Source organism: Psittacula echo (assembly GCF_963264785.1).
Source record: "Psittacula echo genome assembly, chromosome: 5".
In the NCBI taxonomy this organism is placed as follows: domain Eukaryota; kingdom Metazoa; phylum Chordata; class Aves; order Psittaciformes; family Psittacidae; genus Psittacula; species Psittacula echo.
In genome coordinates, this window is record NC_137739.1 from 54,188,182 (window position 1) to 54,215,792 (window position 27,611).

Sequence of the window (27,611 nt, forward strand, 5' to 3'; positions counted from 1 at the left end):
TTGAGATTATAATTTGCTAAGTATAAATAGCAGAACTTACTTTGTACTGTGCTAAGTTTGTGTCAGCCACATCTTGTGCCTCTTTTATCGGATCTATAGTGTTGTGCTACAGGTTGTCTTCAAACAGCTTTGGTGATTAGGATTTACAGAGGCATCAGCAGATGGTGGATGGCTATCACTGGTTTTCTCTCAAAGTCTCTTCTTGTGTAGAGATTATCCAAAAAACCCAGGCCTTTTATATATGGGTCTTCTGAGGCCTCCAGCACCTTACTTTTCTGGATCATTAATGTCTGCAGTCCATGTACTTCCTTTTACTTCTTGAGGTAATGTGTTCAGACCCAGGCAAGTTTTATGATTTCATAAGAACTAAAGTATGCTTAGAGCACACTGGATTATAGCTCAATTAATTTTGCATCCCAATTCAGTGGAAGACAGTCTTGTCACCACCAAGTCTCTTCTTCCTGTTAAATGTACCCTGCTTCAGGTGTGATGCAGAGAATGAGAATGACTTACATGAACAGATGAAGACAGATCCAGGCTCTTCTCTGCACTCCTTAAGATGTGAGCTGGATTCAACCTGGACCTGTAGCTATGGCAGTGAAATGCTGTGCTGCTGAGTATTCCCTATCTACTAGCTTCTCCCTACCTACTAGCTCAGCAGAGCATGTAGCATAAATACAGGAGCTTAGCTACTATCTGTAGAAATATCTGATGTGAGTAAAAAATGTCAACAAGTTCTTAAAAAAGGAAAAATACCAGTGATCAGAATCATTCTGGCAGCAGGCACAGGTGTAGGGACCGCTTTGCCCAAAAGTTACTGCACCTGGCTGGCACGCAGAGGGCATGCAGTACATCTGGCTTGGGCACTAGCCAGCAGGCTGGTTTGTAACAATGAACTTCTCTAGCACAGTACTCTCAAGGGGACTGAAAATTTTAAGTTTGTACAGGCAGTTTCTTCTTCCGATTCCAGCATTCATCCCACTGTGCTTTGATTTAATTGGAGATTTTATTTTCCCTTTACCCTTGATTATAAAAAACCAGCAGTTGTTTAAACTCTGTCGGACAGTTAGCTTTAGCTATAGATCACATAATGAAGAGTACATGTGGTAAACAACATGCTTCATTTCCAGGTGGCCTGGAATTAAACATACGATTATCTTCCTGTAATCAACTCATTACATTAATTTTCTTGCAAAATTGGTCTAGATGACTTCTTTCCTTTCTCGTGCTTTAGAGAAATTAAAAGCCACAGAGATTGTATTATGAAGACAAGCGTTTCAGGTACCTAGAGCCAAAAGTCTGAGTGCTATGAAAAACCCTGTGGTGTCATCACAAACCTAAACAAATGAGGTGCAATGTCACAGCCTGAGAGCTGTTTAGAGTAGGTTTATGGTTCCCAATCCTTGTGTCATAGAAGGAAAATAAGCAGAGTGTATTACTGGATGCAGTTTTATTCCCTACCTTATTCCCAGGGCTGTTGCTGCCTCTTCAAAATTGGGTTCTGGAAGCCCAGTATGCAGAGCCCAAAGAAGTTCTGTGGTTTGCTCATTTGTTCTCTGCTTTTCTGTGGTCACAAAACCAATGAACCTGCTTGGCTGGCAGCTCAGGAAAATCTCCCTTCTGCAGGGTTGTTTCTCTTTGTACACAGATGATGACCCTTTTATTTCTGGATCATTTCCCATTTGCCCATTTCCGGGTAATGGACTTTTCATTTTCTGTGTGTCTAATACAGAATTAGATCAGGACTGTCTCTCACTCACAATGGCATTAAATAATCTTGACTGCAAGTCAGCAAATTCTCAAGTCAGTCACATGTAAACATAAGGCATCAATGGGCTCGTTACTTCCCATAACCAATTACTAAATGTTTGCAGCATTTACTACAATTTCAAACTGCAGAGGATAAACCGTATGGTTTCTTGACCTTGAATCACAGAAACAGTTGAATCCTGGAATAAATGATTGCTTGTCTATTACATATTTGCAAGGAACTGAAGATAAAGGAAATGAGAACCATGGACTTAAGCCTCAGCCTGTGACATGAAGAAAGCAGCTCCAGTTCACGACTATCTAGTTCCATGACTGTCTTCTATGAGCTGGAAGATATTGCTTCCCTCTCAAGAGGGAGGAGCAGCCAGCCTGCCTTCTCTCTGTCAGGAAAACAGACATTCCTCTTCCTTTCCCCACCTTCAGGTGCCACTAAAGGAGCTTTGCTCTTTTCTGAGACTTGGTCAACTTTCCTTTCTGGTCATGATGTAACCTCTCTGCATAATAGTATTCACTCTCCCAGGGCTCAGCTGTAAATGCACCAGGCCTGGAACACAGAAAGGACATATTTCTGGCCTAGAACAAGATACTAAAACTTATATCTGATTACTTTAGACATTAAATTACTGAAGCTCTTTGCAGTGTTGCATAAGGAATTAATTGCACATATACACATTCACTTGCTATGAAATAGGCAGACCAGACACTTTCCCCATGAGGAAAAGCTGTCACATCCATATTGAATAGGACTTGGATACTGCAGGCAACACCTCTCTGAACCTGCCCAACAAACCCTGAACTGCCCTTAAGCTAGGTAGCCCTGCAGACACACACAGGGCTCCTCTACCAGAGCTGGCAGATGGCAGAGGCGGTATCCGAAAGAAGCCTGGAGGGAACAGCACAAAGGATGTGGCAGCATTAACAATACACTGAATAACTAACAGGGAGAGAAAGAAAAGAAGAAAAAAGCCATTCCCAAACTGATAGAGATCTTTAATTTAAAAACTGAGTAAGTTTATTCATTGGGAAAGTGCAACAAAATACCCCAAGGATAGTGCATTCCACTCCAACAATTAAAATCACATTAAAAAGCAGATAGGAAGGTCTGAGCCTTAAAGAGAACTGGCACAAAAGCTGGTGCTTTTCTTTGTTTCTTTATATTTATCTTTGGGTGACACAGATAGTCACTGATTAATGTTTTAGGTACTTTTCAACTTCATTTCTTCTAATGAAAGTCATTCTGTTCCTTAATGATGCTAGCTTGGGACTGGAGGACCATAATCTGCAGGTACTTAAGAGGGGAGAGTTTGTAAAGAATGAGGATATAGGGCTCAGACACATACTCCCATCTAGGAGCTACTAGTCATTATAAGTAGATACTGCCCCTAGTTGTTTCTCTCTAAAATCTTAGGTATGCAAAAAAAGTCATTCTACTCGTAAGAGCAGTTTCTGACGCAGCTGAGGAGGTACAAGCAGGCAAGAGGAGAGCACAGGACTATAGCAAGCTTATAGTAGGTGCTGCTTGAGGGAGCTGCTAGTTTCCAAACACTGAACCAATTTTTGTGGTAGAGGTCAGCCCTCTTGGAAATGCTGCAGGTGGGTCTCACACCAGTAGCAGCCTATTCTCACTCATACCTGCTACTGCACTTCAGCTGAGCAGCACAAGCCCAGAAGGATTCTTTAATCCTTCACAATTATGTATCTTTTACTAGCACTTTCTGCCCAATGATTTCAAAATACTTTATAGAGCATCACTGTACCAAGCTTAAAATTCTTTGACACGCAGGTATTTTAAATGGAACAGAGTACAATAAATGTCTGCAACAAAACAACAGAAGAGCTGATCTCCTGGGTCCCGGTCCTGAACTTATCCTTCTTTTACTTTTAAATTCTTTTTCTCCTTTAACCTATTTCTTACAGCACAAATGACTTGATATAGTCTGCAGAAGTTTATTAATCCCAATACTGACAAGTGACACCTAGTATGAATACATTAGTTCCCAATTCCATATGAAGATTGCCTGTCCAGTCCCTGTCAGTATGACCTCCTGGTCTCAGCTGTCTGTGTTTGTGTTTGGTTTATGTCTCTTGGCTCTGTTGTTCTTCTGATGGTGACCATCTTCAGAGGGTGCTTGGCCCTTTCCCTTTGTTCCAGATTCCTCTGGGAATTTCTGACCCTCAGCCAACACCTGCCGAATAGTCATATTAATGCGGGAAGACTGCAAGTACTTGGCACACACCTGCCAGTCCTCATCAGAGCTGTGCTCAATGACTGAGCCAACAGGAAGGTCTGAAGAAAGTCCTTGGTCCAGGCATGAAGGCAAAGCTGTCCCTTCAGGGTTGGGGAGGACACGCGGCACAGCATGGTACAGGAGGCGACTGAAGCCGGACATCACCATGATATCTCCACTGTGCATGAACATTGCTGTTGGGGCCTCCTCCCGCTTCAGGCCCCCAAGCAAAAATATTGAGGATTGCCCAAAACTAGAGATAGCATGAGGATAGAGAAAGAAGACAAAACTAATTCAGGTAGAGAACAGTTATATGTACAGTAAGAAAAGATTAGCAGCTAAATGCTTGTACAAAACCAAAAAAAAAAAATCCCCCAAAAAAACCCCAAACAAGCAAACCAGACGGGTCTCCTAGTAACAACTTGAACAACTTCACAATGTGAGCATGGAAAACGGACTAAGAGGCCTGGTTCAAGGCAGTCAGTGTGAGCAGTTGCCTTGCCAGGTTTGAAGCTCTGCCGAGTTATTTCATTGTTGCCTGCTAGTACCAAATTGACACCGTACTAGAACAGAACTGTGCTCCGTGCAAAGAGCTCTTCCACCACAGGTGCCACATCCATGCTATTCAAGCAGTCTTCAGAGAAAAAACTATAACCTTGAGCTACAGCTTCCTACTATTCAAATCTTCAGAGAGTGAATATTATATATCCAATTAGCAAACTACATCATACTGACTTCCTAGAGCCATATACAACTATATAAAAAAGGAGACCAATCCTTCCACAACACTTGAGCGCTTTCCTTGACTCACCTGAATGATAAAAGGGGACGAGAATGGTCTAGTTCAGACTCATCCACATGAATTCCCAGGGAGGAGTCAAAGTGATAGTAGTTCAAGATCCCTGCTTGGGCTTGGAAACCCTGGAACCCACAGGCTGCGGCCACTTGTTCTGACAGGAACGCAAGGTCTGAGGGAAAAGGAGTGTGGTGATTTGCTGAGTACTTCTGGAGGAAGGAGAGTGGAGAAAAAGTAAACACAAACCACATCCAGAACATCAGAGCAGTACATACAATTGAAAACAAACACTGAATGAGAAGTCAGAAGCTTGGCTAATAGTCACAGAGGACATCATATTTATGACTACAGCATAGGCAGAACCATAGCAAGTTTACCTCTTCATGTAATTCTAGGCCCCTGCTAAGACTGCTAGAGATAGAATTAATAGTGGAGTTAACCATTATATCTTGATGGCAAACTTGAAGTGAGTAAGATTAGTACTTAAGGCTTGTACCAACATCCTGAGGATCTACTTGGTTACTACCTAAAGCTGCCAACTGAAAGAGATGACTGTATTTCATTAACAGAACTTTGAAGAACAAGAAACAGAAATCAACTGCAAACCTACTTTTTCTCTCTCCCATGAGTGACTCTGAGATGACTAGAAAGGAATAACTAAGTTTTTATTAAGGCACCCAATAATGGGCTGACATGGTAAATATAAGGCTGCAAGCAGATTTGGTTAAGTATCTGCAATATACTGGTAAGACTGCATATTCACTCCGCCATCCTTTTTCAGCCTCCATCTAACTCAATCTTATGAAAAAGTTTATTTTGGTCAAGTGTCCCAAAATAGCTGTTACTTGGTGAGGCCGTATTATACTGGTTCAAAGTCACATCAGCAGCAGATTCTTCCTGCTCTCGCTCACCCCTGTGAAGAGAAGCAGTTTCTCAAAAGTAGCTGTCTTCAAGCACTCAAGGTCATTCTCACCTTAAGCAGAATCATAGAATAGTTAGGGCTGGAAAGGACCTGAAGATCATCTAATTCCAACCCTCCTGCCATGGACAGGGACACTTCACACTAAACCATGTCACCCAAGGCTCTGTCCAACCTGGCCTTGAACACTGCCAGGGATGGAGCATTCACAACTTCCATTCCAGTGCCTCACCACCATTAAAGAACTTCTTCCTTATACCCAATCTAAACTTCCCCTGTTTAAGTTTGAACCCGTTACCCCTTGTCCTGTCACTACAGTCCCTGATGAATAGTCCCTCCCCAGCATCCTTGTAGGCCCCCTTCAGATACTGGAAGGCTGCTATGAGGTCTCCACGCAGCCTCCTCTTCTCCAGGCTGAACAGCCCCAACTTTCTCAGCCGGTCTTCATATGGGAGGTGCTCCAGTCCCCTGATCATCCTCGTGGCCCTCCTCTGGACTTGTGAGACCTCACTTGAGTATTGTGTACAGTTCTGGTGTCCTCACCATAAAAAGGACTTGGAACTGTTGGAACTAGAGCAAAGTAGAAGGGCAGGATCACCTCCTTCGACCTGCTGGTCATGCTCCTTTTGATGCGCCCAGGATATGATTGGCTTTCTGGGCTGCGAGCACACACTGACAGCTCATGTTAAATTTCTCATCGACCAACACCCCCAAGTCCTTCTCCGTAGGGCTGCTCTGAAGTAGTTAACAATGCTTTTGTGAACATCCCTTTTGGTAGGGTAAAAATGCTCACTTAACCTGAAATAGAGTCACAGGTCTAGAGCTGTGTCTATGCTACCAGTTATCTTACAATGGAAAGAGTGCAGCAATGGACTTTGCTGTTAAATCCTTCACAGTAAGCTAATACAGATTGAAATGTTCTTTCAAGCATGGTTTGTTACAGCCTTCCTTCAAGGCTGTCTTGTAGGATCATAAGCATTTTATTCCATGATATCCTCCTCTGTCTACCATTCTGAGTGTTTACAGCAGAGAAAAATAAACTATTTAGTTTCAATACCTTAGTATCCCAGTTATAATGGTAACCAAGGGTCACCCAGCGCAGCTTCTCCAATAAGCTTCTGGGCTCCCATTTACTGGAGCCTTTCTTTCTGCAAAGACAAAATGAATAGAATATGCATTAACTTCTGAGGGGTTTTCTGGTAGTGCAGCAAACAGTAATGAGTCACGCATCCATGTGACAGCCTATTAAAACAATCAATGCTGAACTTTTTTCAGTGCCATTATTTTTTCCTCTAAAGACCCTGAAAATTCAGTTCATGCAACTTCTGCAAGCTATAGGGGCTCCTGCCAACTGCTGCCAGTTTGAAAGCCTGTATTTTCAACATGGTACATAATTGATTATCAGATGGAGACAACACAGTGAAGTGGTACAGATTTATAAGTCAGAATTAAGCATGTACTGTTTGAGCAGCTGAATGTCAAAGTACAGAATCTGTGAAGATACAAAAGCTGCAAACAAAAGGAAAAATATTCGAGGCACTTAATGGAAAATGACAAGAAAGGAGAATGCTTTGCCTGACAGTAAAGTATATCAAGCTGCATGATGTTCCAAAGGACCGTTAGTTCTGCTACTTGGTACTTTGACAAGATGTCCTGAAGACTGACCAACGCGATGTCCAGTAAAAAGCAAGACTGCTCTAGCTATGACCATACACTTCTTGTAATGTCAAGAAGTCTATATTGCAGGTGTCTCCTATCCAGACTGCTATGAAGGACAAAAACCTGTTCTTCTCAAGTGTCAACCCTAATGCAGAGAGACTCAGGGGTCTGAAGCCACACACCAATTTACCAGTCTTACTTAATGATAGTGAAGGCATGAAAAGACCTCAGGGAGGGGCTTTTACTATGGCCTATGGAAAAATCCTTATGAAGTTACAAAAAGTGTAACTATAGTAAATCTGATAGAAACATGCTAGTAACAAATAAAAAAGGGAGCTACACATCTATCTGCTAATCTAATTATTCCAGCAATTTCAGCTTCTTTTCTCAAGCTAAGTCATGTGTTACAGTAAGGAATTGTCGTGGTTTAAGCCCAGGCCGTAAATCAGAACCACGCAGTCCACTTCCCCCCCCACCTTTCTTCCCTCCGCTCCTGGAGGGACGGGGAGGAGAATCAAAAGAATGCAGCTCCCACGGGTTGAGATAAGAACAGTTTAATAACTAAGGTATAACACAAATCACTACTGCTACCACTAATAGGAATAATGATAAAGGAAATAACAAGCAAGAGAATACAACCGCTCACCAACCGGTACCTCACCCCCACCCTGCCATGATCCAGCCCTTCCGGGAACTCTCAGTTCTACATCCTGGGCATGACGTGCTGTGGTATGGAATACCTCTTTGGCTAGTTTGGGTCAGGTGTCCTGTCCCTGCTTCCTCCCAGCTTCTCCTCCTCCCTGGCAGAGCATGAGACTCACAAAGTCCTTGGTCAGTCTAAACATCGCTGTTATCAGCTCCATTCCCAAGCCGAAAGTCAAAAACACAGTGCTGCAAAAGCTACTAAGAAGGAGAAAAACTGACTGCTGCTACTGAACCCAGGACAGGAATGAAAGGGAAATATACTCAGAATATCATCAGTTGCACTCAATGGTTGGCTCTCACAGCCTCATTAGTTCAGTAAGACATGCCTTCTTTTACAAAACAGATTCGTATTTGTTCTGCCATGGTGAAGCCTCAACCAAGCACCTGGATTTAATGCACATTTCTATCTGCATATACATGTTGTTTCTGCCCTTCACCTATACCATACTAAGCTAAACAAGGAACAGCAGTAAAAGGCCGGTTTCTTTACCATTAGCAATTTTTCATAGCTCACTGATTATTGAAAGTCATCTGTCCAGTTTCCACCTCTGTTATAGGGTAGTAACCAACTGCAATTACTTTCACTAGAGTGCTAGAGTGTTTGCACAACATCAGGAACCCTAATATGCTCAGTAGGTCCTTATTTTTGCATGTGATTTCACATGTGATCGAGAGGAAAGTCTTGAGTGTTATGTATCTGGAAACAGCAAGTTCCTACAACTGTAGCAGCAGGTGCTCCTACAAGAAAGCACAGAGAAATTCAGGTATAACTATGTTCAAAAATAGAACAAGACTGAACAGCTGGGGCTTTAGTCTGAAGCTGGTAAATGACTGCATCTATAAAATCCCCCCCAGCTGTTTCCTTGTACACAGGTTACAAATATCCCTTGTAGGGATGCTCTAGCCTCTTTTGTGCTTTTACTTGTCACCAGGACTTCAGAAAATACCCAAACTCCACTCTTTAAAGGAGCATAGAATGTATTTCTAGGCACTGTGAAGACTCTCCCTACCTCGTTATTCCCGTATCCTGAAAAGAGCAGATAACCCCTGACCTGAGCACATTTATGCATCTTTCCAATGGCTTTAAAAAGCATTAAAATTGTTCCCAGACTTGGAAGAAGACAACTATTTAGTTAAGCACTCTATTTCTCCCTTCCCTGAACGGCTCTCAACTCTAGACACTATACAAGTTCGCTAGTTTGATCTGCTGTTCTCCAGGTAAAAAGCACAATACAGCACTTTGCTCACTTGAAGACTCAGGCAAGTGCTTAATAAAACCACCAGCATGACTTTTCTGAATGCTGTTTTCAACTGAACTGGATTCAGCTGCAAATTAACCTCTGTTCTGATCATTCTCTGTGCACACAGGAAGTGTTGCTGGGAAAAGCCTGTTGAGCTGGAACAGTACCTCACTTTTTCAGCTGTAGGGCACAGTGCACAATACTTTCAAGGAACCATTTTTCATCCTTGATGAACACAGAAGAAAGTGTCTAAATTTCTGTAACTACTTCTGACTGAGCTTGGAAAATACAAGTGGAGCCATAACTTCTCTCTTAGGTGCAAACATTTCGAAGTCCAAACCTTGCTTTTGCCATTACACATCTTGTAGATGTGAAACATATTTTTAGAGAAAAATCTCAGCATGTCAATTTTACTAAGAGACTGAGGGAGATGAGTGCTGTAGAGAACTCATTATCAAAAATGAGCAGTGAAATAAGCAAGGTAATAATAAATACCCAGGTAACTAAAAGACTGTCTACTGTGAACAGCATCTCTCTGATGTATTTTTTTACATGTGACTAATTAAAAAGGTCTTTAAAACCTTCAGACTCCATTATTTTTGACCACCAAAGGTTACTGTGGACTTACCTTAGCTGCTCCTTGCTCTGTCCCCACAGGTCAATGGTCTTCTCAGGAGCCATGTGAAGGTCTAAATTGCAGACATTGGGTTTCTGGGGATATAGCTTGAGACACTGCTTTACCCAGTGACGCTGGCATCCCGGAAGGAAAGGATTCAGTATGAAAATAAACCCTGACCACAAGAGAAAAAAAAAAAAAAGGAGGAGGTAGAGAGAGAGTATAATTAGGCATTTCCCTTGTTTCTTCTAAAACTAGAGCCAAGGACAAGGGTACTGAAAAAACACCTTAGACATATAACCACTGATTCTGCATGTAAGCTCATGAAATTTATTAACAGGTCTGAATAGGTAAGTTAAAACCTATTGCTTTTTCAGTACAAACAAACGGTGACCATAAGGTAGAAGGCAGGGAGGGCAGCCAACAATGGTCCAAGAAGAAAAATGACAATAAAGGACTTAGTCTGTTTATGGCATAGTGATCATTGATCACAGTAGATAAATGAGTAAGAACCATAAAGCAAATTGCTTTGGAGTAAATTTGATTTTGAAATGATTCAGCAAGATTCTTCTCTTGAGCCCTGCAAAGTTAAAATAATTCTGGCCTAGTTTTTCTAGACTTCAAACTATCCTCACTGCTGCCTCTGAATTCAACTGTCTTCCTATTGCTACTTCAGTGTCTTGAACTGCAGGAGCTGAGCAAGTCTCTAGTAATGTAAACTGTCCTCTCCCCTGCTTCATGCTTATTTCCAGGTAAGTCTGATTGTATCCATCTTTGTATTTTGGTATGGTAATACTCATCAAGTGGGCATGAAAGTCAAATTATGTCCCAAACTTCTTGTTGCTGCTGCAAATACTTTGCAGTCATTGTTAATTAACAACAAAAATAAACATGTAGATAGTCTGCACATTCGTTCAGCCAGGCACCTCCGGCACAGTTCAAGCAGCAGCCCAAATAAGAGGATTAGCAGAGATGTAATGGATCGATTTGATCTGTATCTTAACAGACAAGAGTCCTTAACATGAGAGCTGCCATCACTAGGAGTGCTAACAGGATTCTTCACTGGAATTTTCTCCCCAGGACCCATGGGGAGTTTCCTTCCAGGCCAGGGTCGACAGCATTGATGAGTGTCTGAAGGGAAGATGCTATTAATCTTTATTATACCTATGCTGAGAATCAAGGCATTCCCTCAAAGACTGTCAGTTCAGTAAGACTCACCAACAAAAATTCACATACAAAGCCAGATAAGGGTATGGGAGATAAAAAAGGAACAGGAGGTTTCGAGGTTTTGCCCTACTGTGACATTGTGAACTTCTTGGTCATACCAAGTTAAACAGAGACAAAAATAGATGAAAAAGGAAGAAGCAAAGCTAGGAGTCTCAGCAGGATACAAACTTGCCTTGTGGCCTTATGACAGTGGTAATAAAAGCACAGAAGAAGCTTCCTGCCAGCACATCTCACTGACCTCATAAGATAAAATTAACTACTTAGAAAAAGAGCCTTCAGTGTATTAATAATGTACTGTCATTCATTTCACTCCAGTCCATGCACCATCAGACTATGGCAGCCTTCTAATAGGTCTGGTTACAAGAAGTTTATTTGCCAGAACATTAAATTTACTTTCTTTTGGACTCTGCATAGAACAGAACAATATTACTGCCCTTCCCTTCAGCAGCTTTTGATGTGGGGTTCTCAAAGTGCTTTACTACATTAATGAAATTACGCTCTACTGTGTATGTATTGTCTCCAGGTATTACTGAAGGAACTGAAGCCTGCAAGGGCTAGTTACACACTGAGCTGAGAACAAGAATCCAAATTTTATGCCTCTTGTATCAGAAGCTTAGCACATGCTCCTGTCTCTCAAAACCTTTCCTTGCTTACTCCTAAGAAACCAGATTAGTCTAGATTTACAAAAGCAAGAACTAAAAAGAGGTTCATTGCTAGGCTTCTGATGTTAAGAAAAGCAAAAAACCATGAATTTCTAATAGCTGGGGAGTTTTAGTATAAAATTCTATACTGACATTCAAGATTAACAGTTCCTGCAAAGGCAAATAGAGCTAGAAATCAGTGGTTTACCACACATGGGAGGGAGAAGAGTAAGAGATATATTTCTGTAGCAATCATTCTGAGCTGACTCAAGAACATCACAGACAAGCTTTGAAGGCAACACAATTGAATCTCTTGGCCTTAAAAGAGTTGGTCTGAGTGGAATGGGCAACTTGAGGAAGCAAGTGCAGTTCTCTTACTGCAGCAAAATCTTGTGGCACACTAGGAATTAATTTACACCTAGTCTCCAGCCTCAGTCAGAGGAAGGGTAAGACATGCAGATGTCTAGCAACAAGAACAACCTCTCATCAAACCAACTTGTGTCAGTTACAAAGATCCAAAGACAGCATCGCCCACATCTCACAGAACTCAAGACACTGCAACAAAAATTCACCCAGATTCCTTAGTTTTATATTTCATTGCTCACTATGGGAACAAAACCAAATGAGTTCCTTTCCATTTGGCCAGAGTCAAGCTAAAGAAATTCTAACTTATCTTAGCAGACTACTCGGGCAGTTGGTTAAATGTCTTATAGTGCTTTAGGATGTCTGGATAAAGGTAGCTGGAAAAGGAGAAAATATTATTCTTGTCTGCACAAGACTTGATTCTAAACACAAGTGAGAATTTGTTAATGTATTTGCATTTCATTTTAGTGAAATGTTTTCTTTGTCAGAAGTAGAAGAAAAATGCACTTACGTAGAACACTTGTGATTTACCCCTCCTCCATGTAAGTGTTAGGAACGACAGTTAGACAGACGTAAAATGACATGTGAGATCAAATGAGGGCAGCTATAATGTGACAGGTAAGTGGAACAAAAAATTTATAGTGGCAAGAAGAGGTGGAAGCCTTTCTCCTGAATTTATTAAATTCCCTGTGTATTACCACGGCAGATGACTAGTGTGGCTGCCACAGTTTCAGAAATGGTAGGCTGGCTTCATAGCAACTCACACACACACTTACTGCAGTCCAGATGAACCAGAAGAATGGTTCTTATCTAATGTTCATGATGTATGTTGAGGAAAAATACATGCTATAGAAATAATATAAACATCTCTATCAAGGGCAACAGGAATCCATCCTCATGAGGGATGGCCTGGTTGATCAGAGACTCTGAAACAAAAGGCCCTTCTGTTCTCACTTTCATACATACTGCTGTATCCCACCCTTCAGTTGACTTGTTTGTCCTCCTGCACTTAAAATAACATTAAATTACACTTTAGCAAACCAAAGTAGCTTTTTCAGGCAGGGCAGAGGGGGTAAGATGGAAGACGCTTGAATCCAAAGGAACAAGGTTGTGTTTAATTTTTCTTGAAATCAAGAAATGCATACCTGGATAACCTTTAAGGCCATAGGCTTTCCACTGGCTGACTGGCTGTAATCCTGCTCTGTAGGCATCTTGATCACTGACTGACGAAATACTGAGCTGTGATCTGACCACCTGGCAAAAGAAAATAGATTAGTTATAAAAAGGAAGAAATACAAAACTCATCCAAACCCAGCACCTATAAGAAAGAGTGCTATCATATTCCACAGTAAGTCTTGTGAAAATGCCAACTCTATTGCAAAGTTAAACTAAGCAACTGTGACCATAACAGGGCATGCTGCTAACAGAGCTAGTATGTACTCAATGTAGGAGTCAAACCGTACTACAGTTTTCACAATACCTAGGGATCAGGAGAGATGTCCTCCATTCATTAAAAAAAACCCGTAAACAATTCATACCAATGAGAAAAAAAAATGGTCTATTTGTCCATTTCCACAATACAGCCACATCTTTATAAAACATTCTAGTAATTATCAATCTCCATTAGAGAGCAATATACCCATAACACTTGATACCTTCAAAGAACATTCCAAATACAAGTTGCTAGTGATACCATAGGGTAGATGACTATTGTGTAATTTATAGAACAAGCAGTAATACAGTGATCAAGTGGCCAAAGTTGTCTGATGTGAAAGACTGCAGAAATCCAGTAAATCCCGAATACCACATTGACACTTCTGTTTTCAACAGCAGGGCCAACAGCTCAAGGCATAGCAAGATACATTTTCTTGACATACTCTCTTGGGTAGCAATAACACATGTATTTAAGATGCAATAAACCAACACTTGCTGTCAAAGCTAAACTCATCCACTGTGTTCCCACTCCCTTCCTCCCTTAGGGCTGTGAATCATCTTATGGTTCATGGCACAGAGGAGGGTTAGTTTTGTTCAGGCTTAGTTCCCCAGTTCAGCTCTCCATGTAGCTATACAGAAGTACAGCTCATGTAAGGAAAGAACCGGCCAGGCATAGGGGGAATAAGCTGGCAGACACAGGCAAGACTTTGTTTATGGTAACTTAGAGCGTATATGAAAGTAAGGCCTTTGCACACAGACTCTGCAGTGCTGAATGTGTAAATCAGTCTGCAGGCTGACAGCTCTGGTTAACATCTTCTGAGTAAATTACCTACATAGAATTTGTAAGAAAACTCTAGAGCAGTGCTGGGCAGCAGCCTCTGGCAACGTGCTGTTTTATCAACAAATTTTTCAGCTCTTTGTCAAAAGCAGCCTTGCGACTGCCAGCCTTGAAGAGCTTAGTTCAGAGTCCTGCCTGCAGGGCATCCCCAGAAAGCCTCTTCCTTCAACTAAGACTCTGTTACCTCTCTGCCTTCTCAAACTGCTTACACATCAGCTGCTGTCAGGACTTCTGGAGAGCAGCTGTTCTATGCTGAAGAACTACATGTGCTGAATCAGTTAAATAAGCCTGGTAGCTGGGCAGCTGGTATGTCACACTTCACTGAAGAGCTCAATCACTTGAAGCAGTTTTCTGACAGAAAAGGAACAAGAGTATCTGGGCCAATCTGCCTAGCCTGTAGCTCTTCTTAAAGAGAAAAGCCAGATGTTCTTAACCTGGGGGAAAGAGGAATAAAAGATGGTTTCACTAGCAAGCTATCAACTTATTTTACAAGGTAACGGGCACAAAAAGAACGGTATGAAGAGGGAACAGATGCTTGTGATGCTTTCAACTACTTTGGATTTCCCAGAAGGGCTGTAATGCTGGAATCCTTTATTTGATAAAGGATTGCTGCAAGCTCAAGACAGGCTGAAATGTTAACACATCCCTTGTTTAATGCTAACACCTTGAACAATTTCATACGGGTCAAGTTTTATGCCCCATTACAATATCAAAATTTTACTCTGAAAAGATAGTAAAATATATATTGTAATAGAACAGTAAAAAGCAAAAGCTTTTTGAACTATGAAAAATTAGGGAAGATTTCATTTTAACTATATTCCCTACTCCCTTTTTTTATACAGGCTCACGTACAGAAAATCCCAGGTTAACAACACTTCAGTAGACATCCACTATCCTTTTGTGAGGTGATAAAATAGAAAATGAGTGTAAAGGATCACTTGTCTATCACTGAGGACATAGCAAACCATGGCAGCGACTACTCTGAGATGCACTCCTGCCTGTGTGCCCTAATCCACTGCAATGCTGGACGTGCCCCGAGGGCTAAGCCGAATGCTTGCTATACAGGAGTAAGACAGAAGACCCTTTACCAAGGGAAGACAGCAAGAACGCTGGGTGTGCACTGTGCTGATCTCGGAAGGTATTCTCGGGCCAAGACAAGGATAATCAGGCCCAGGAAATAGTGTCAGGTCCAACACGACTTGCTTTTTTCTGCCTATATGTTTCTTTGCTTCCCTTAAGTATCATGTGGTCCTACTATATGCTTCGAAAACCCCTTACCGCAGCATAGAGAGCTAATTAAACAGTATACGAATAAACAAACATAAGCAGAAGCAGTAAATCTGTGAGTAGACAGTGTGCTGGACAGGGGCAGCTGGGACAGCAGTCTGTGGCCCTGGACAGGGATCTGCACCCCATGGGCAGCTAGCCCAAAGGGGCTCTGGATCCACGGGCAGAGGAGCCCTCCGAGCTTCTCATCCTTCCTCAGCGGCGCATCTCTCACCACGCAATCAGCGTTTAAAACGTTATAGCGACCCGTAGAAGCATCAGCCCTGGTGGGCACCGTAACGAGATGGCGTTAGAGACTTCGCGTTGAGCGCGGAGAGCAACAGCTAATGAAAACAGCAGGCTGCAGCAGCACCGCGCTGAAACACCGCGACACCGCACGGGGAGCGGGACGGGACCAGCTCGCAGTGCACCGCACCACCCGGCCCCTCACCGCGGGAGGAGGGCAGGCGGAGTCCGGCGTTACCTGGCCCCCCGGCACGGTGAAGTCCACCACACCCCGCAAGTCCGACGGTTCGCGCTGCCGGTAGAAACGAAAAAGCCGGCGGAACGCATCCTCCCCGCCCTCCCGGGTCAGGGCCGCAGCCGCCATTTTGGCCATGCCGCGGCGGCGGCGTAGCGCACTGCCGGGGCGGGGCCGGCAGCCTCCTTCCCGTCGCAGCTCCCAAGATGGCGGTGGCCAGCGCGGTCCGTACGGTGGGGCGCCGCTCCAGGAGACTCTTTGATATCTTCGTGGCTGAGGTTCCGTGGACGGTGTCGAGCAGTGAGTGCGCACCACTTCCTTCAGCACACACCGGTGCTCGGGCTGCCGCGGGACGGGCGGCGCGGGAGGCGGGGTCCTCAGCGAGTGTGCGGCACTACGCCGCGGGGCCCGGACCGGGCCGGGCCGGGGTGGTTGCGGCTGCGCGGGGGTGCCTGTCCCGTGTAACCGGGTGTGCATTCTCCCCACAGAGGAGCTTAAGGAGTACTTCTCCCAGTTCGGGTCGGTGCAGAGATGTCAGCTGCCGTTTGTGAGTAGCCTTCGCCTTCCAGGCCGCTCTTCGTGTCGCTCGATTAAACGGGGCAGAGCCGCCGGCTCGTGCTTGCCGGGCCCCGGCAGGTCGGTCCCGCTGCAGGGCCCTGCTCCCTCGGAGCTGCTTCTTGGAAGCCTCTTCTGTACACGGGTCAGATTTTGGGTGCTGCCCACCCTTAAGTCCTTCTCCCCGTGGCGGGCTGTAGGCCTCAGTGAAGCTTGGTGGTTTACACTGGCTTTGGAAAGGCTTTTGAAAGCACGTGCCCCACATCTTGTTAATGTTGCCATTTCTGAATAATTAACCTGAAAGTGCCTTGAGCTTCTCTACCATCGTTGATACCTTTCTTCCGACAAAGTGTTCACGTGCCTGGTCTCACTGGCCTAAAAATCCTAAACGTGTGGGTATGAGCTTACAGTCTTCCCCTGCTCTGGCTTCGTACCCCATCAGAGCACAGAGCTAACACAAAACTGCAGCCTCTTCAGGATGCCTCTGCTGTTCTGAGTATATAGGTCAGGGATAATAGTACCTGCTGCAGTTTATTGGAGATCAGCAGTCACAAAAGTGTTCCTTTCCCACTCTGTTATGGATAAATTGAAGGTCATTGCTGAAGGAGAGCTTCTCCTGCCTGTGTTCTCCATATGAAGCAGTGGTCAGTTAAATTAAGCTGATTGGTTCACCACCAGTTCAGGATAGTTTGAAAATGGAGAGAGATAGTTTGGAACAGTCCAGTTATTTATGAGCACTGAAGCTCAGGTGTCTACCTGCTACACACTTCCTCAGGCCCAGGACAGATCTGTCCCTTCATTAAGGGTGGCAGCTTACTGTAAACCTGCCTCCACCGCTGATTCAGGCTGAACTGATGCACGTGTGTTTTGATTCAGCAGTTACTTTAGGAGTGTTAAAACTACCAGAGATACAAAAATCTGCTGCCAATGTAAGAGCCCCTGATTAAGACATCCCTGGGATATTGCAATTGGGCAGTGTGACTACAGGGTGGAAACTGCACCAGTGTTTGTAAGTGCCTGATGATCAGAGTGGCAGAGCTGGTGTGACCTCTGATGGGAATCAGAGTTAGGATAAAAGGCATTTTGTAGACCTGGCCTTTCTACAGCATCTCCTTGGTATTGACAACTGTCTTTTACAACTGGCAAGTGATTCTTAAAAATTAACTTTATTTTTTTCAGTGAATTAGTGCTTGTCATCTTGGATTGGAGACTTCTTTCTTGGGATCTTAAGAAGCTGCTTTGTCTTGCTGAATGCTTTGCAAGTACTGTGGCAGGCTTATTTTAAAATCGTGCAGCCATTTAAATGTCAGTTCTGTTGTGACTGGCTTAATAGTAGGTAACAACTGCAGTTTGAAACAACCAGCTATGCATTATTCAAGTCTTCAGCTATAACTTAGATCTTAGATTTATTATTGCTGAACTCAAAAATTGACAAGAGAGGGATGCAGGACAGCCTCTGCTTGCCAGGCTTCCGCATGCTGCCAATGACAGTAAATGTCTTACTGTGTGAAAAAGGCTTCTGAAACAGCAAGTGTGCTGATTTCTGGGATAATTTGTGAATCCTTACATTGAATATTGTAGAGAGTTGTTAACAGCCTGCATGAATATTTGCTGTAGTAATTGGGATTTTATTTTTTTAACTGGTAACTAGGACAGAGATACAGGCTTCCACAAACGTTACTGCTGGATTAAATTCTCGACCCCAAAAGCAGCTCAGAATGTGTTTCAGAAGGACTGCCACATACTTGAAGGTGCCAAGGTAACATGCTAATTCCTTGAATGAAGTAATGAAGTAGTGAATTGAGCTCTTAACTTCCGCCTTTTGTTGGACACAGTAGCATCAAAATACTGCTGTGTTTGTTCTAAGTGTGATGAAGCATTTTGCCACTTAGTGTAATTTTGGTGTTTTTCAAACCATTAACAGTTTTGTTCATTCTCTCTCAACTTAACTGAGAGTCTGAGCTCATCTAGGTATCAGAGATCACTTACCAGAGACCAAGACTTCCTGCTATGCTGAGTTAAAGGAATATGAATGCAGTAGAACTGTGCAGGAACTGCCACACAGCTAGTTAGTGCTTGTAGACAGGTTTCTGCAGGTGGATTTCAACATTCAGTGTGGATGTTGGGTGGCAGGGGGAAGATGACAAAGAACATAAATTTGAACTTACATGGTTTTAATTTTTCTTCAGCTGTCATTTCATAGAGGAAAAGTCATGTGCCTGTTTTCATGTGTTGAAGATAAATACATGACACTTTGGCAATCTCAGTGCATTAGTGTATGGCATTAAGAGACAGCGTACACCATCCGTTAAAAGCCTTTGGTCTAGTACCCATGCAAAGGTGCCTTGTCATTGACTGGTCAGTTAAGAGCCAGACAACTCCTCTAGCTTCACTGCAGCAAAGCAATGGCTGTTGCACTTCTTTCCAAACACACAGTGTGCAGCGGTGCTGACAGATGAGGATGAAAAGAAAGTTCATGTCTTTGAACAATTAATAAGAATTCTTAAATATCCTTCTGACAACTCATGTCTCCTTTTGAGGCTTTCAATGCTAGAGGAGGGTAAGAGTAAAATGAGTTGGCAAGAGTGATGTACTGTGGTGATTCTGGTATTTTGCTTGACATTGTTCATGCTAGTGCAGGAGTCTTCACTAGTTGCAGTTACTTCAGTACCTGTTACTAAAAGCTGACCTGACAGTTACAACTGCGGTGCAAAAATGGAAGCAGAAATTAGGGAGTGGTTTTCCAACTTGAGTCTTCAACTGCACCAGGCACTAGCCTGACTGCTCAAGTTGGGCTGAAAGTAATGAGGATGTGAGCTGTATGGGGTTATCACAGTAAGCATTAGGAATAGGTTAGATGAGTACCTAATGTCAGTTTATAGGAAATTACTTTGCTGGGTTTTATTCTTGAAGCTGTAAGATGCCACATTCACTTATCTACCTAGACATTGAGGTGTATACTCTCACAAGAGGCACAACAGCTAACAGGCTTCTTTCTAGCAAAATAAAAAGCAGAAGGCAAGCAGTAGTTAGCCTTCTTCATGTCTTCAAAATACAGGCTTCTCTAAAAGAAAATAAATGAGCACTTCTCCCACTTTGTTCTAAGCTAGGTTTAGACAGTTACCTTCTATTAGTTCCACTTGAAAGCACAAGCTTTTAAGAAGCTTTTGGTGATACAACTAGCAATTGCTGTGCAAATTAATTCAACTTTCCTGTCAGGAGCTTAGCATTTGTGGTTCTGGCTCATGAAACTGAACCAGTTATAAACCCATGTTCTGCTTTCCATATGAATGTTTTAGAAGATCAGAAATGAAAAATACTAAACCTTCTTGCCAAGCTAATTCGCATACTTGCTGTTGTTTTTCAGCTCACTCTCAGACCGCAGTCCCGTAGAAGACAAGTTAAAGAAAGAGTCAGTGACTGAGCGGTGGAAGGAGGCTTTATTTCACTAAATGTAAAGAAACTAAAATAAAGATTAGTGAGAAACTATGAATACTTGTTTTAAAACAGAATCCAGCTGTTTCCCCTCCTTGTTCAAATAAATCATGTATCGCCACGCTAGAGAAACACTAAATCATAAACTGCCTACCATCCATTACAGCATAAGACAGTAATTATATACAGATGAAGTAAAAGCTTTAGCTACCTGTAAAAACTAAAGCTGTAGGAAGGGGCTGCATTCTTACCCTGAGATGCTGGGCAACAGGGAATCAGTAAAGTCAGAACGCTTCCTAAAGCATAATTCCCCTGTGAAATATTTCAAAGTGGTCTCCATGCCTCCATTCCCAAGGGGTAGCTGTAGAGAAGAATTAGTGTGCGTATATACATCCACACAACAAAGGTTGTGAACTGGGGGGTTGCAACACCATTCCCCTATAAACCTCTGCTTAAAAATGCCTTTTGGGTGAAGTCCAAGTTTGTATGTAGTCCATTTCTCTACCTCTCAAGGAACAAAGGCATTCAGTCCTTCCTCCTCTTTTTGCTCTCATGCTCATGTTCTTTAGGGCGGCTGCTATCTGATGGCCGTTTAGATCCACCATGTTGCTTAGCTTCTTCCAAAAACTTGTCCAAACCAAAGGGATCCTCCTCAAATTGAACTGGTCCATCTCTGCCCCTTCCTCTGGCGTTACGATCAGAGTTAGAAAACTCCTTGTCAGGAACAAACCTGCAAGAGAAGTGGTGAAACTCAGCTGACTGACTTCAGAGTACTAATCGAGAGTATTTCTTTATTTTCTTACCTGTTGGTTTTTATTCGAGCCTCTAGATCATCACCATATATGTCCTTATCCACATTTTTACTGGGCCTGTAGATGTTTTGAGCCATATCCTTGCCACTTCTCCAAGGCTGGTCATAAACATTATAAATTTCATCCTCTCCACCAGCAAAGCCACTGTCCATACCCTGTGAAGAACAGCAATATGACACAAATGGGTCTGAAAAACTTGGCTACTTTAACATCAAGATACACTGGTGGGGTCTCACAGATACACAAAGGTGGTATTGTGCAATTTACCATCCATTTCAAATGAGTTCAAGCACTTCATCAGGGTATAAGTGTTTTTGGGCCTAGGATTAAGTCCAAAGAACATGATACAATCATTCCACGCCTCAGTCAGGGCCACTTCTACTCTTGGAGAAAGCAACAGGGAGCATTACAGGCCATTCGTATTTCAGATTAATGGATCATTTAAGTCTGCCCTGCAAGTACAGCTGTCTATAAAAGCCAAGTGCAACCATACAGAAATGTGTATTATTCAGAATTTCTGGAAAACATGATTTAAGCTGATTGATCCAAATCACACAGCAGCTTGTGTGAACTGTGAAAGCAGAAGTGCCTGCTTGTTCACTTTTGATTCATCAGTTTTCCCTTCTGCCTGCAAGTCTTTCACTGGAGACATGAAAGAAAATGATTGACAAACTGCAGGTCTATTCAGGGACTTTCTGAAGCCTAATCTGCTTTTTCATCTCTGAATAGTACAAGGTTCAGCGAAAATAAACGTTGCTGTTAACTATTTATATCTTCAGAAGAATTTTTAACGTAAGTAAAAGTAAGAATGCATTTACTTGCTTCTCTCCAAGAGCAGATTTCCCTCAGTCAGTACATTTGTACAAAAGAAGAAAATGAGGTCACTGCAGCTTGAAGGCAAAATACTTCCTTTCTCCCCACTCCCCAGTGAGAAAAACCACAACAAAAAACTTTAATCCAGTCATACATTCAGAATACTCCATTTCTGTTGCATCAGCCATGGATAAAGGAGAGCAACAGATTCCTAACCAGTTATGTAGAGACTTCTTTCAGAGCGTATCCACACCAACCACGAGAACAGGGTCTCTTCAGTAGCCATGCTCACTAAAGAAGGGTGAGCATGTTCTCACATGAAGCCGCACAGCAGTGTAAAGGCGTTTTTACCTTGCTCTGGTTGAACAGCCTCTGGTCGTATTGGATTTCATTGGATGGCCTCGGGTTGGGTATCCCCAGGGCAATAACTTCACTGATATCTCTGTTCTCATTTCTCTGCAGCTTTGACCTGAATTAAAAATTTTAGGTTTTATTAGGTCAGTAAACTGTGTCTGTTGACACACTCAACTGCAGCCTGATCCTGTGGTACTTGCTAACAGTTTGCCTCAGAAGCCAGATTTTGACTGTTGCCCTTCCTCACTAGGTAACATTTAAAATCTGTCTCTTGGCAAAGGAAACATTTAGGGAAGTTATATTCAGCTGGGCATGACATTTAAATTTGCTTTCCACTGTCTGCAATTTACATCAGGCTGGCTTGGTCTAAAATGTCATATTTATTTTTTGCAAGAACCAGTGTAATTATGTTCTGGGAAGGCTGAGCAATCTCAACTGTAAGATATTGGAGACTGTAAGCCTCCAGACACCATTTGTGCTTGGAAATCTCACTGGCCTGGGCAAACAAGATAGTTCAGCCTACACTCATAAATCCAAGCTCACTTCAAGTGAAGAGCTTCCAGAAACAAAGCCGCTAATGAGACCCTGGTCTCACTGAAGTTATAGGATCAAGGTTTCAACCTTTGCTGTCAAGGTTAATTAAATTTGAATATACTGAAGTTCTGCTAAAGGAAAAAAAACACCTTTCCCTCCTCACATCTGGAAAACTCTAAATTTAGAAGCAAGTACTGCAACACACTAACACAGTGATGCATTTCATACAAGGGCAAACAGCCCTTCATAAACCAGTGAGTAACTCCACAAGGTAAAATTCAGGCACGCACACCAAGCAAAAGGACAGCCAGTGCAACAGTTTCCCTAGAGGGGAAGCCAGGGCCAGTACAGAATAAAGCAGCTTTCTTCTGGTACTCACCTTTTGTCAGGGGCTGCCCTGGAAAGATTCCTCTCATGCTGTCTCTCTTTGCGCCGGTCATGTCTGATTTCATCTCTTTCTCTAGCTTCTCCATCCTCTGAACAAACACAAGATTGCTCGTTATACACAAATATTTGAAGTTTGAATTAACTCTGCCACAGACACTGGCACAGTGGGTCAACTCTTCTACAGAACAGAAGTGACCTTTAGCACTGTCTAAAATGTCACACTTTCACTGGACTGAACACATAGAAAATCACAGCCTTCTTGTGCCACAAGCAATTAACTGTCCTTGACAAAGAGTTAAAGCAGATATATCCAACAGCTATGTTTTGTCAGCTATCAAGAGCTGAGAATACTTAGCCATCCTACAGATCATCATATCATACTTTAATCTTTTAAGTGTAAAAATACAGTTCAAGCACACAGGCATCTAAGTGCTTTGAGGAACACTGTGACTCAGAGAATCATTTGTGTCAGAAGGGAGTCTCTAGATCGACCTCCTGCTCAAAACAGGATCAATGCTGGATTCAAACCAAGCCGCTCAGGTCTTTTCCCACTCAGGTGAGGAAAAGCTCCAAGGATACAGAGTGACAGCCTCCCTTGGCAACCCGTTCCACTGCTGCTTGCCCTCATGGTGAAAGTTTTCTCCTCACATGCAGTTGGAACTTCCTGCTTCAACTTTTGACCACTGTCTCATTCTTAGTGAAGAGCCCTGATGATCTCCTTGTAGACAGGGGAAAGCTCCCATTTGGTGCTCCCAAACCCACACATTCCGGCAGAACAAGCTTCATTCTCTCAGCATCTCCTGACTAGGGAGATACTCTAGCCCTCTGGCTATTCTGATGGCCCTCCACTGAGCTCCAGCTTATCAAACCAGTTTGTACCTGGGGACCTATAACTGCACACACTATTCCAGAGACAGTCTAACAGGTCACCAGTAAATTATTACTTCCCTTGACCTGGCACACTGCTCTTCTTCTGCAACAAGCCTTTTCTAAATAAAAACCCCATACTTTAGACTAGTTATGAAAGCCAATAACAACTGAAATTCTCAACAGTGTCCCAAACCTGCATACATTGACACGCTGCTGCGAGGTTCAAATCCAGATTCCATCAAACCAGCCAGTGAATTAACCAAATTCTCTGGCTGATCAAGTAAAGACATTAAGAACAAATGTCATGCTTTCAAATTACTAAGTTAATTTTAATATTTAATTTTTAATATTAATATTAATATTAATATAATACTAATTATTAAGTTGATACTTAGGTATTATAAGTTCCCAGGTTATTTCTCCAAACCCACACTTCAGAGAGTGCTAAAAAACTCCACAGCATCTTAATAACAAAGAAACGTACCTTTTTCAACATGGGTTTTGATCCCTGCTCTTCTCTCCCTGGCTTTCTGAGCCATTTCTCGGAGCTTTTCCTCATGTTTCTCCTTTTCTTTCTGAGCCATCTTCCTCTCCACCTGGGCACGCATCTCTACTGCCTCACGAGCCTGCACACACATGACAAAGTTAGAAAGACAGAAAGCTAGCACCTGCAATGCAAGCAGATCTTGTGTCATGGATTTAGTGAGCAAAGAGGGCAGGAATCAAGCCACAAAGAAGAAATTCAGACCCAGACAGCCACAACAGACAGAGCTGAGAAACAAGATTAATTTCACCCACACTGAGCCACTGATTCAAAGATAATGGAGATAACACTTTATGTCTTAAGTTGGCCAAGAAGCAGGACAAATCAAAAAAGCCTACTCACAATTGATTTTCCCAAGGAAATAAAACATAAAAAGAAGGTAAAACCACATGGAACAAAACACGTAAACAACAACCTGACCTTTCTGTCAGCTATATAGAGAGCCTCAGCAAGCTTGGCAAAGTTCTCATTAATATGAACAGTCTGCAATCCTCTGCCATCTGCAGCCAGACGCTTATCTAGTGGAATGGTGTAACCCTACAGTGGAAACAGAGACAGTTAATAACAGAAACTAACATTATTTGCAATAACAGACATTATTACATTTATTGTGTAAGAAAACAAAACCACAAACAGCCCACCATTAATATGCCTCAATGGACCTCCTTCATATTTACTTCATACCACATAATTCATAAAAGTCATTCCAGGTAACATTAAGCTTTGCTCCAATTCCACATTTCCCCCAAATCTGAATCACAATTTCCCTTCAAGTCACATGTTAGTACAAATGAGAGTTTTCAATCAGTAAGGTCCACTCTTTGCTCTGTGTTAACAACTACAAACAATACCTTTCCCAGTCTCTAAGCTATTTTATCATTTGCAATTGAAAACTCTACTCCCTAAACTGTTTTCATACCTGTTAAGGGGTTAGGCTGATTCAAAATGAGAAATTATGGGGCAAGATTGCCAGCAGAAGAGGCACTAAATGCCAATTTTGCTTTCAAAAGCTGAACCCATTATTTATTTATAGATGATAATTTTAAGATTCTTTAGTGAGCTTTACAAAATTTTTGCTTTGTTTTTAGCATCTGCAACCTAAAATTTCATCTACTAATTAGCATCAGCCCCAGTTATACAGCTGTGTTGGGGTAGGAAAAAAAGTAACATCCAAACATACAGCTTTTCCTCCCTCCATTTGAAGAGGCTGCCTCATGACAACAGCTTGGTAAGTTTGAGAGCTGATAGACCAGTTATGGCAGGAACTTAAAAGTTATCCCTTCTCTCTGAAAATAAACTTACTGTCTGACAAAAATCAAAGAGACAGCACATACTTTCTCAAACAAGGAATAAAAATAGCTAAGTGATGGAAATTAATTAGTGAAAGAATACAACACAGAGAACTCAGAAATTTGGACTGCAGTATTAAGAAGAAACATGCTTGCTTCTCTATGGAGTACCCTTTTTCAGTTTAGGTGGCTTTACTTTGTAAGCTCCAGAGATTTCAGTTTCAGACTCCACACACTGTACTATGTTGAGGATTTTAATTAATGCCATTTTTCTCCCTCTCAAAATACATAATCTCTGCCATGAAGTAACGTATTCTCAGGTCTATACTCCTGTACTATACTCTGCACTCAATCTGACAACCCGTATATGCCGAAGAGAAAAAAACCTGAGCTGTGAATGATGTGTTCTCCATGCTGGAAGCAGCCAGTTTACCTAACTCTACAGGTTTAAAACCAGCATTGTTCAAGCTTAGATCACTCACAGAAGTTTCCCGGCAGGGTGCAACATTAGAAAGATAAACTTAATTACCTTTGCGTTTTTCCAGTTTGAAATGCACGGAGGAATTTTCCACTCTTGCTGCTCTTTCACAGTCATCTGATTAAGAGAAGAAGCAAAGTCATCTTGAGATTTATGGCAAAAGGAAATACTGTTCTCTTTCTCAAAGGCAGCTAATGGAACTATTGAAATAAATTAGAGTACAAAGTTGAGGACACTGCTACAAACCCCCCAACTCTTCTTAATAGCAATAAGATGTTAATTTATGCTCTGTAACTTTGCTAACATCGCATAAAGTCATGACAGCTTTCCAGCTATCCTCTTAGACTTCCGTCACACAGGCCGTAACTCCCAGTCAGCTTGTTAACTGATGAACCAACATTACACTCATCTCTCAGAAGGAGCTAATCCTCAGTAATACAAGTTAGTATTATTGAGGATCAGCTTGATAGCATTGTATAAAAGCAGCTACCAAGGCTGAAACCTCAGTCAACTCATCCTTGCCATGAAAACATCCAGCAACATATCCCTGCATAAAATATATGAGAAATTTACTCAACCTTTGACAGATATGTAGGAACAGAGCTACTTGCACAATTGCCCCCACCAAAAAAGAAAACCAAACCCACAACCAAAAACCCCACAAACAACAGTCTGCACCAGGCACTAAGTTTGTCACTTAACATCACACAAAACAGTAAGGAGAAGGTGCACAGAAATTAATTAGATCAAAGTAGAATTTGTGAACCCATCTAGAATTCAAAACTGAGAACCGCTATGGCATTTCATACCTTTCTACTAGGAGAGTGCATTACAGGTGCAGGAGGAGAAGGTGGTCCACGTGGAATCTTCTTGTTAATTCTGAACAATTAAGAAAACATTTACAATCACCATGTTGTAGGGAAATACATTTCAGAATCTTCTATTTGCAGTGAACACATTTTGAATAGTTACTTGAATCTTGGAGGCTCCATAGGGTCCTTCTGCATTTCCACCATCCGAATAACTCTCTGTTTTGCTCCAGAGTTGAATGCAACGCCTTGCTGGGATGGTGTGTACCTGAATAAAACCATCAAAGTGCTCAGTTCTCTGCATACAACTAGATATTCCTTGCCCATCTCTATTTTTACTCAGTTCACTGCTCTAGCTGCATTTTCATCTTATCCACACCAGTTTAAGACCTTCCACTATGAACGCCAGGAGCAGGTAACTGCACAGAAGCTCGTGGACTGAATGCAGGATATATCTCCCATTATTCTTCTGTTTCAACCTAGATTCCAAAGTAGAAGAAACAAACTAACAGAGTACACAGAGCCTGTTACTGTACTCTTTACCTAT

General features: G+C 42.3%; 3 protein-coding genes across 6 annotated transcripts in view; 1 reads left to right on the plus strand and 2 right to left on the minus strand.

Moving 5' to 3' along the window:
* ALKBH1 (alkB homolog 1, histone H2A dioxygenase) lies at positions 1 to 16,322 on the minus strand (the record flags this gene model as incomplete). Of its 3 annotated transcripts, XM_080617485.1 has the most annotated exons (7): positions 1 to 2,314; positions 4,008 to 4,251; positions 4,810 to 5,003; positions 6,771 to 6,861; positions 9,947 to 10,109; positions 13,311 to 13,419; positions 16,155 to 16,322. In XM_080617485.1, 7 exons carry the CDS (start codon positions 16,320 to 16,322, stop codon positions 2,294 to 2,296), a joined length of 990 nt encoding a protein of 329 aa, XP_080473611.1. In that variant the 3' UTR covers positions 1 to 2,293. The 3 variants fall into 3 exon arrangements, with proteins under 3 accessions (XP_080473611.1, XP_080473610.1, XP_080473609.1); XM_080617484.1 differs by lacking the exon at positions 1 to 2,314 and having other exon boundaries at positions 2,351 to 4,251; positions 16,188 to 16,322; XM_080617483.1 differs by lacking the exon at positions 1 to 2,314 and having other exon boundaries at positions 2,351 to 4,251.
* On the plus strand, positions 16,261 to 20,232 carry SLIRP (SRA stem-loop interacting RNA binding protein). 2 transcript variants are annotated; one of them, XM_080617486.1, is made up of 4 exons: positions 16,261 to 16,484; positions 16,673 to 16,820; positions 18,391 to 18,498; positions 20,107 to 20,232. In XM_080617486.1, the coding sequence occupies exons 1-4, from the start codon at positions 16,391 to 16,393 to the stop codon at positions 20,189 to 20,191; spliced, it is 435 nt and encodes a 144-aa protein (XP_080473612.1). In that variant the 5' UTR covers positions 16,261 to 16,390; the 3' UTR covers positions 20,192 to 20,232. The 2 variants fall into 2 exon arrangements, with proteins under 2 accessions (XP_080473612.1, XP_080473613.1); XM_080617487.1 differs by having other exon boundaries at positions 16,673 to 16,731.
* SNW1 (SNW domain containing 1) overlaps positions 20,161 to 27,611 on the minus strand; it is a gene marked incomplete at its 5' end in the record, with an annotated part of 17,602 nt that continues 10,151 nt past the window's right edge. Inside the window, 9 exon segments of the mRNA XM_080617482.1 lie at positions 20,161 to 20,904; positions 20,978 to 21,141; positions 22,151 to 22,268; positions 23,067 to 23,163; positions 24,429 to 24,570; positions 24,909 to 25,025; positions 26,307 to 26,372; positions 27,065 to 27,134; positions 27,228 to 27,332. Coding sequence (XP_080473608.1) covers positions 20,700 to 20,904; positions 20,978 to 21,141; positions 22,151 to 22,268; positions 23,067 to 23,163; positions 24,429 to 24,570; positions 24,909 to 25,025; positions 26,307 to 26,372; positions 27,065 to 27,134; positions 27,228 to 27,332 — 1,084 coding nt within the window. The 3' untranslated portion in view covers positions 20,161 to 20,699.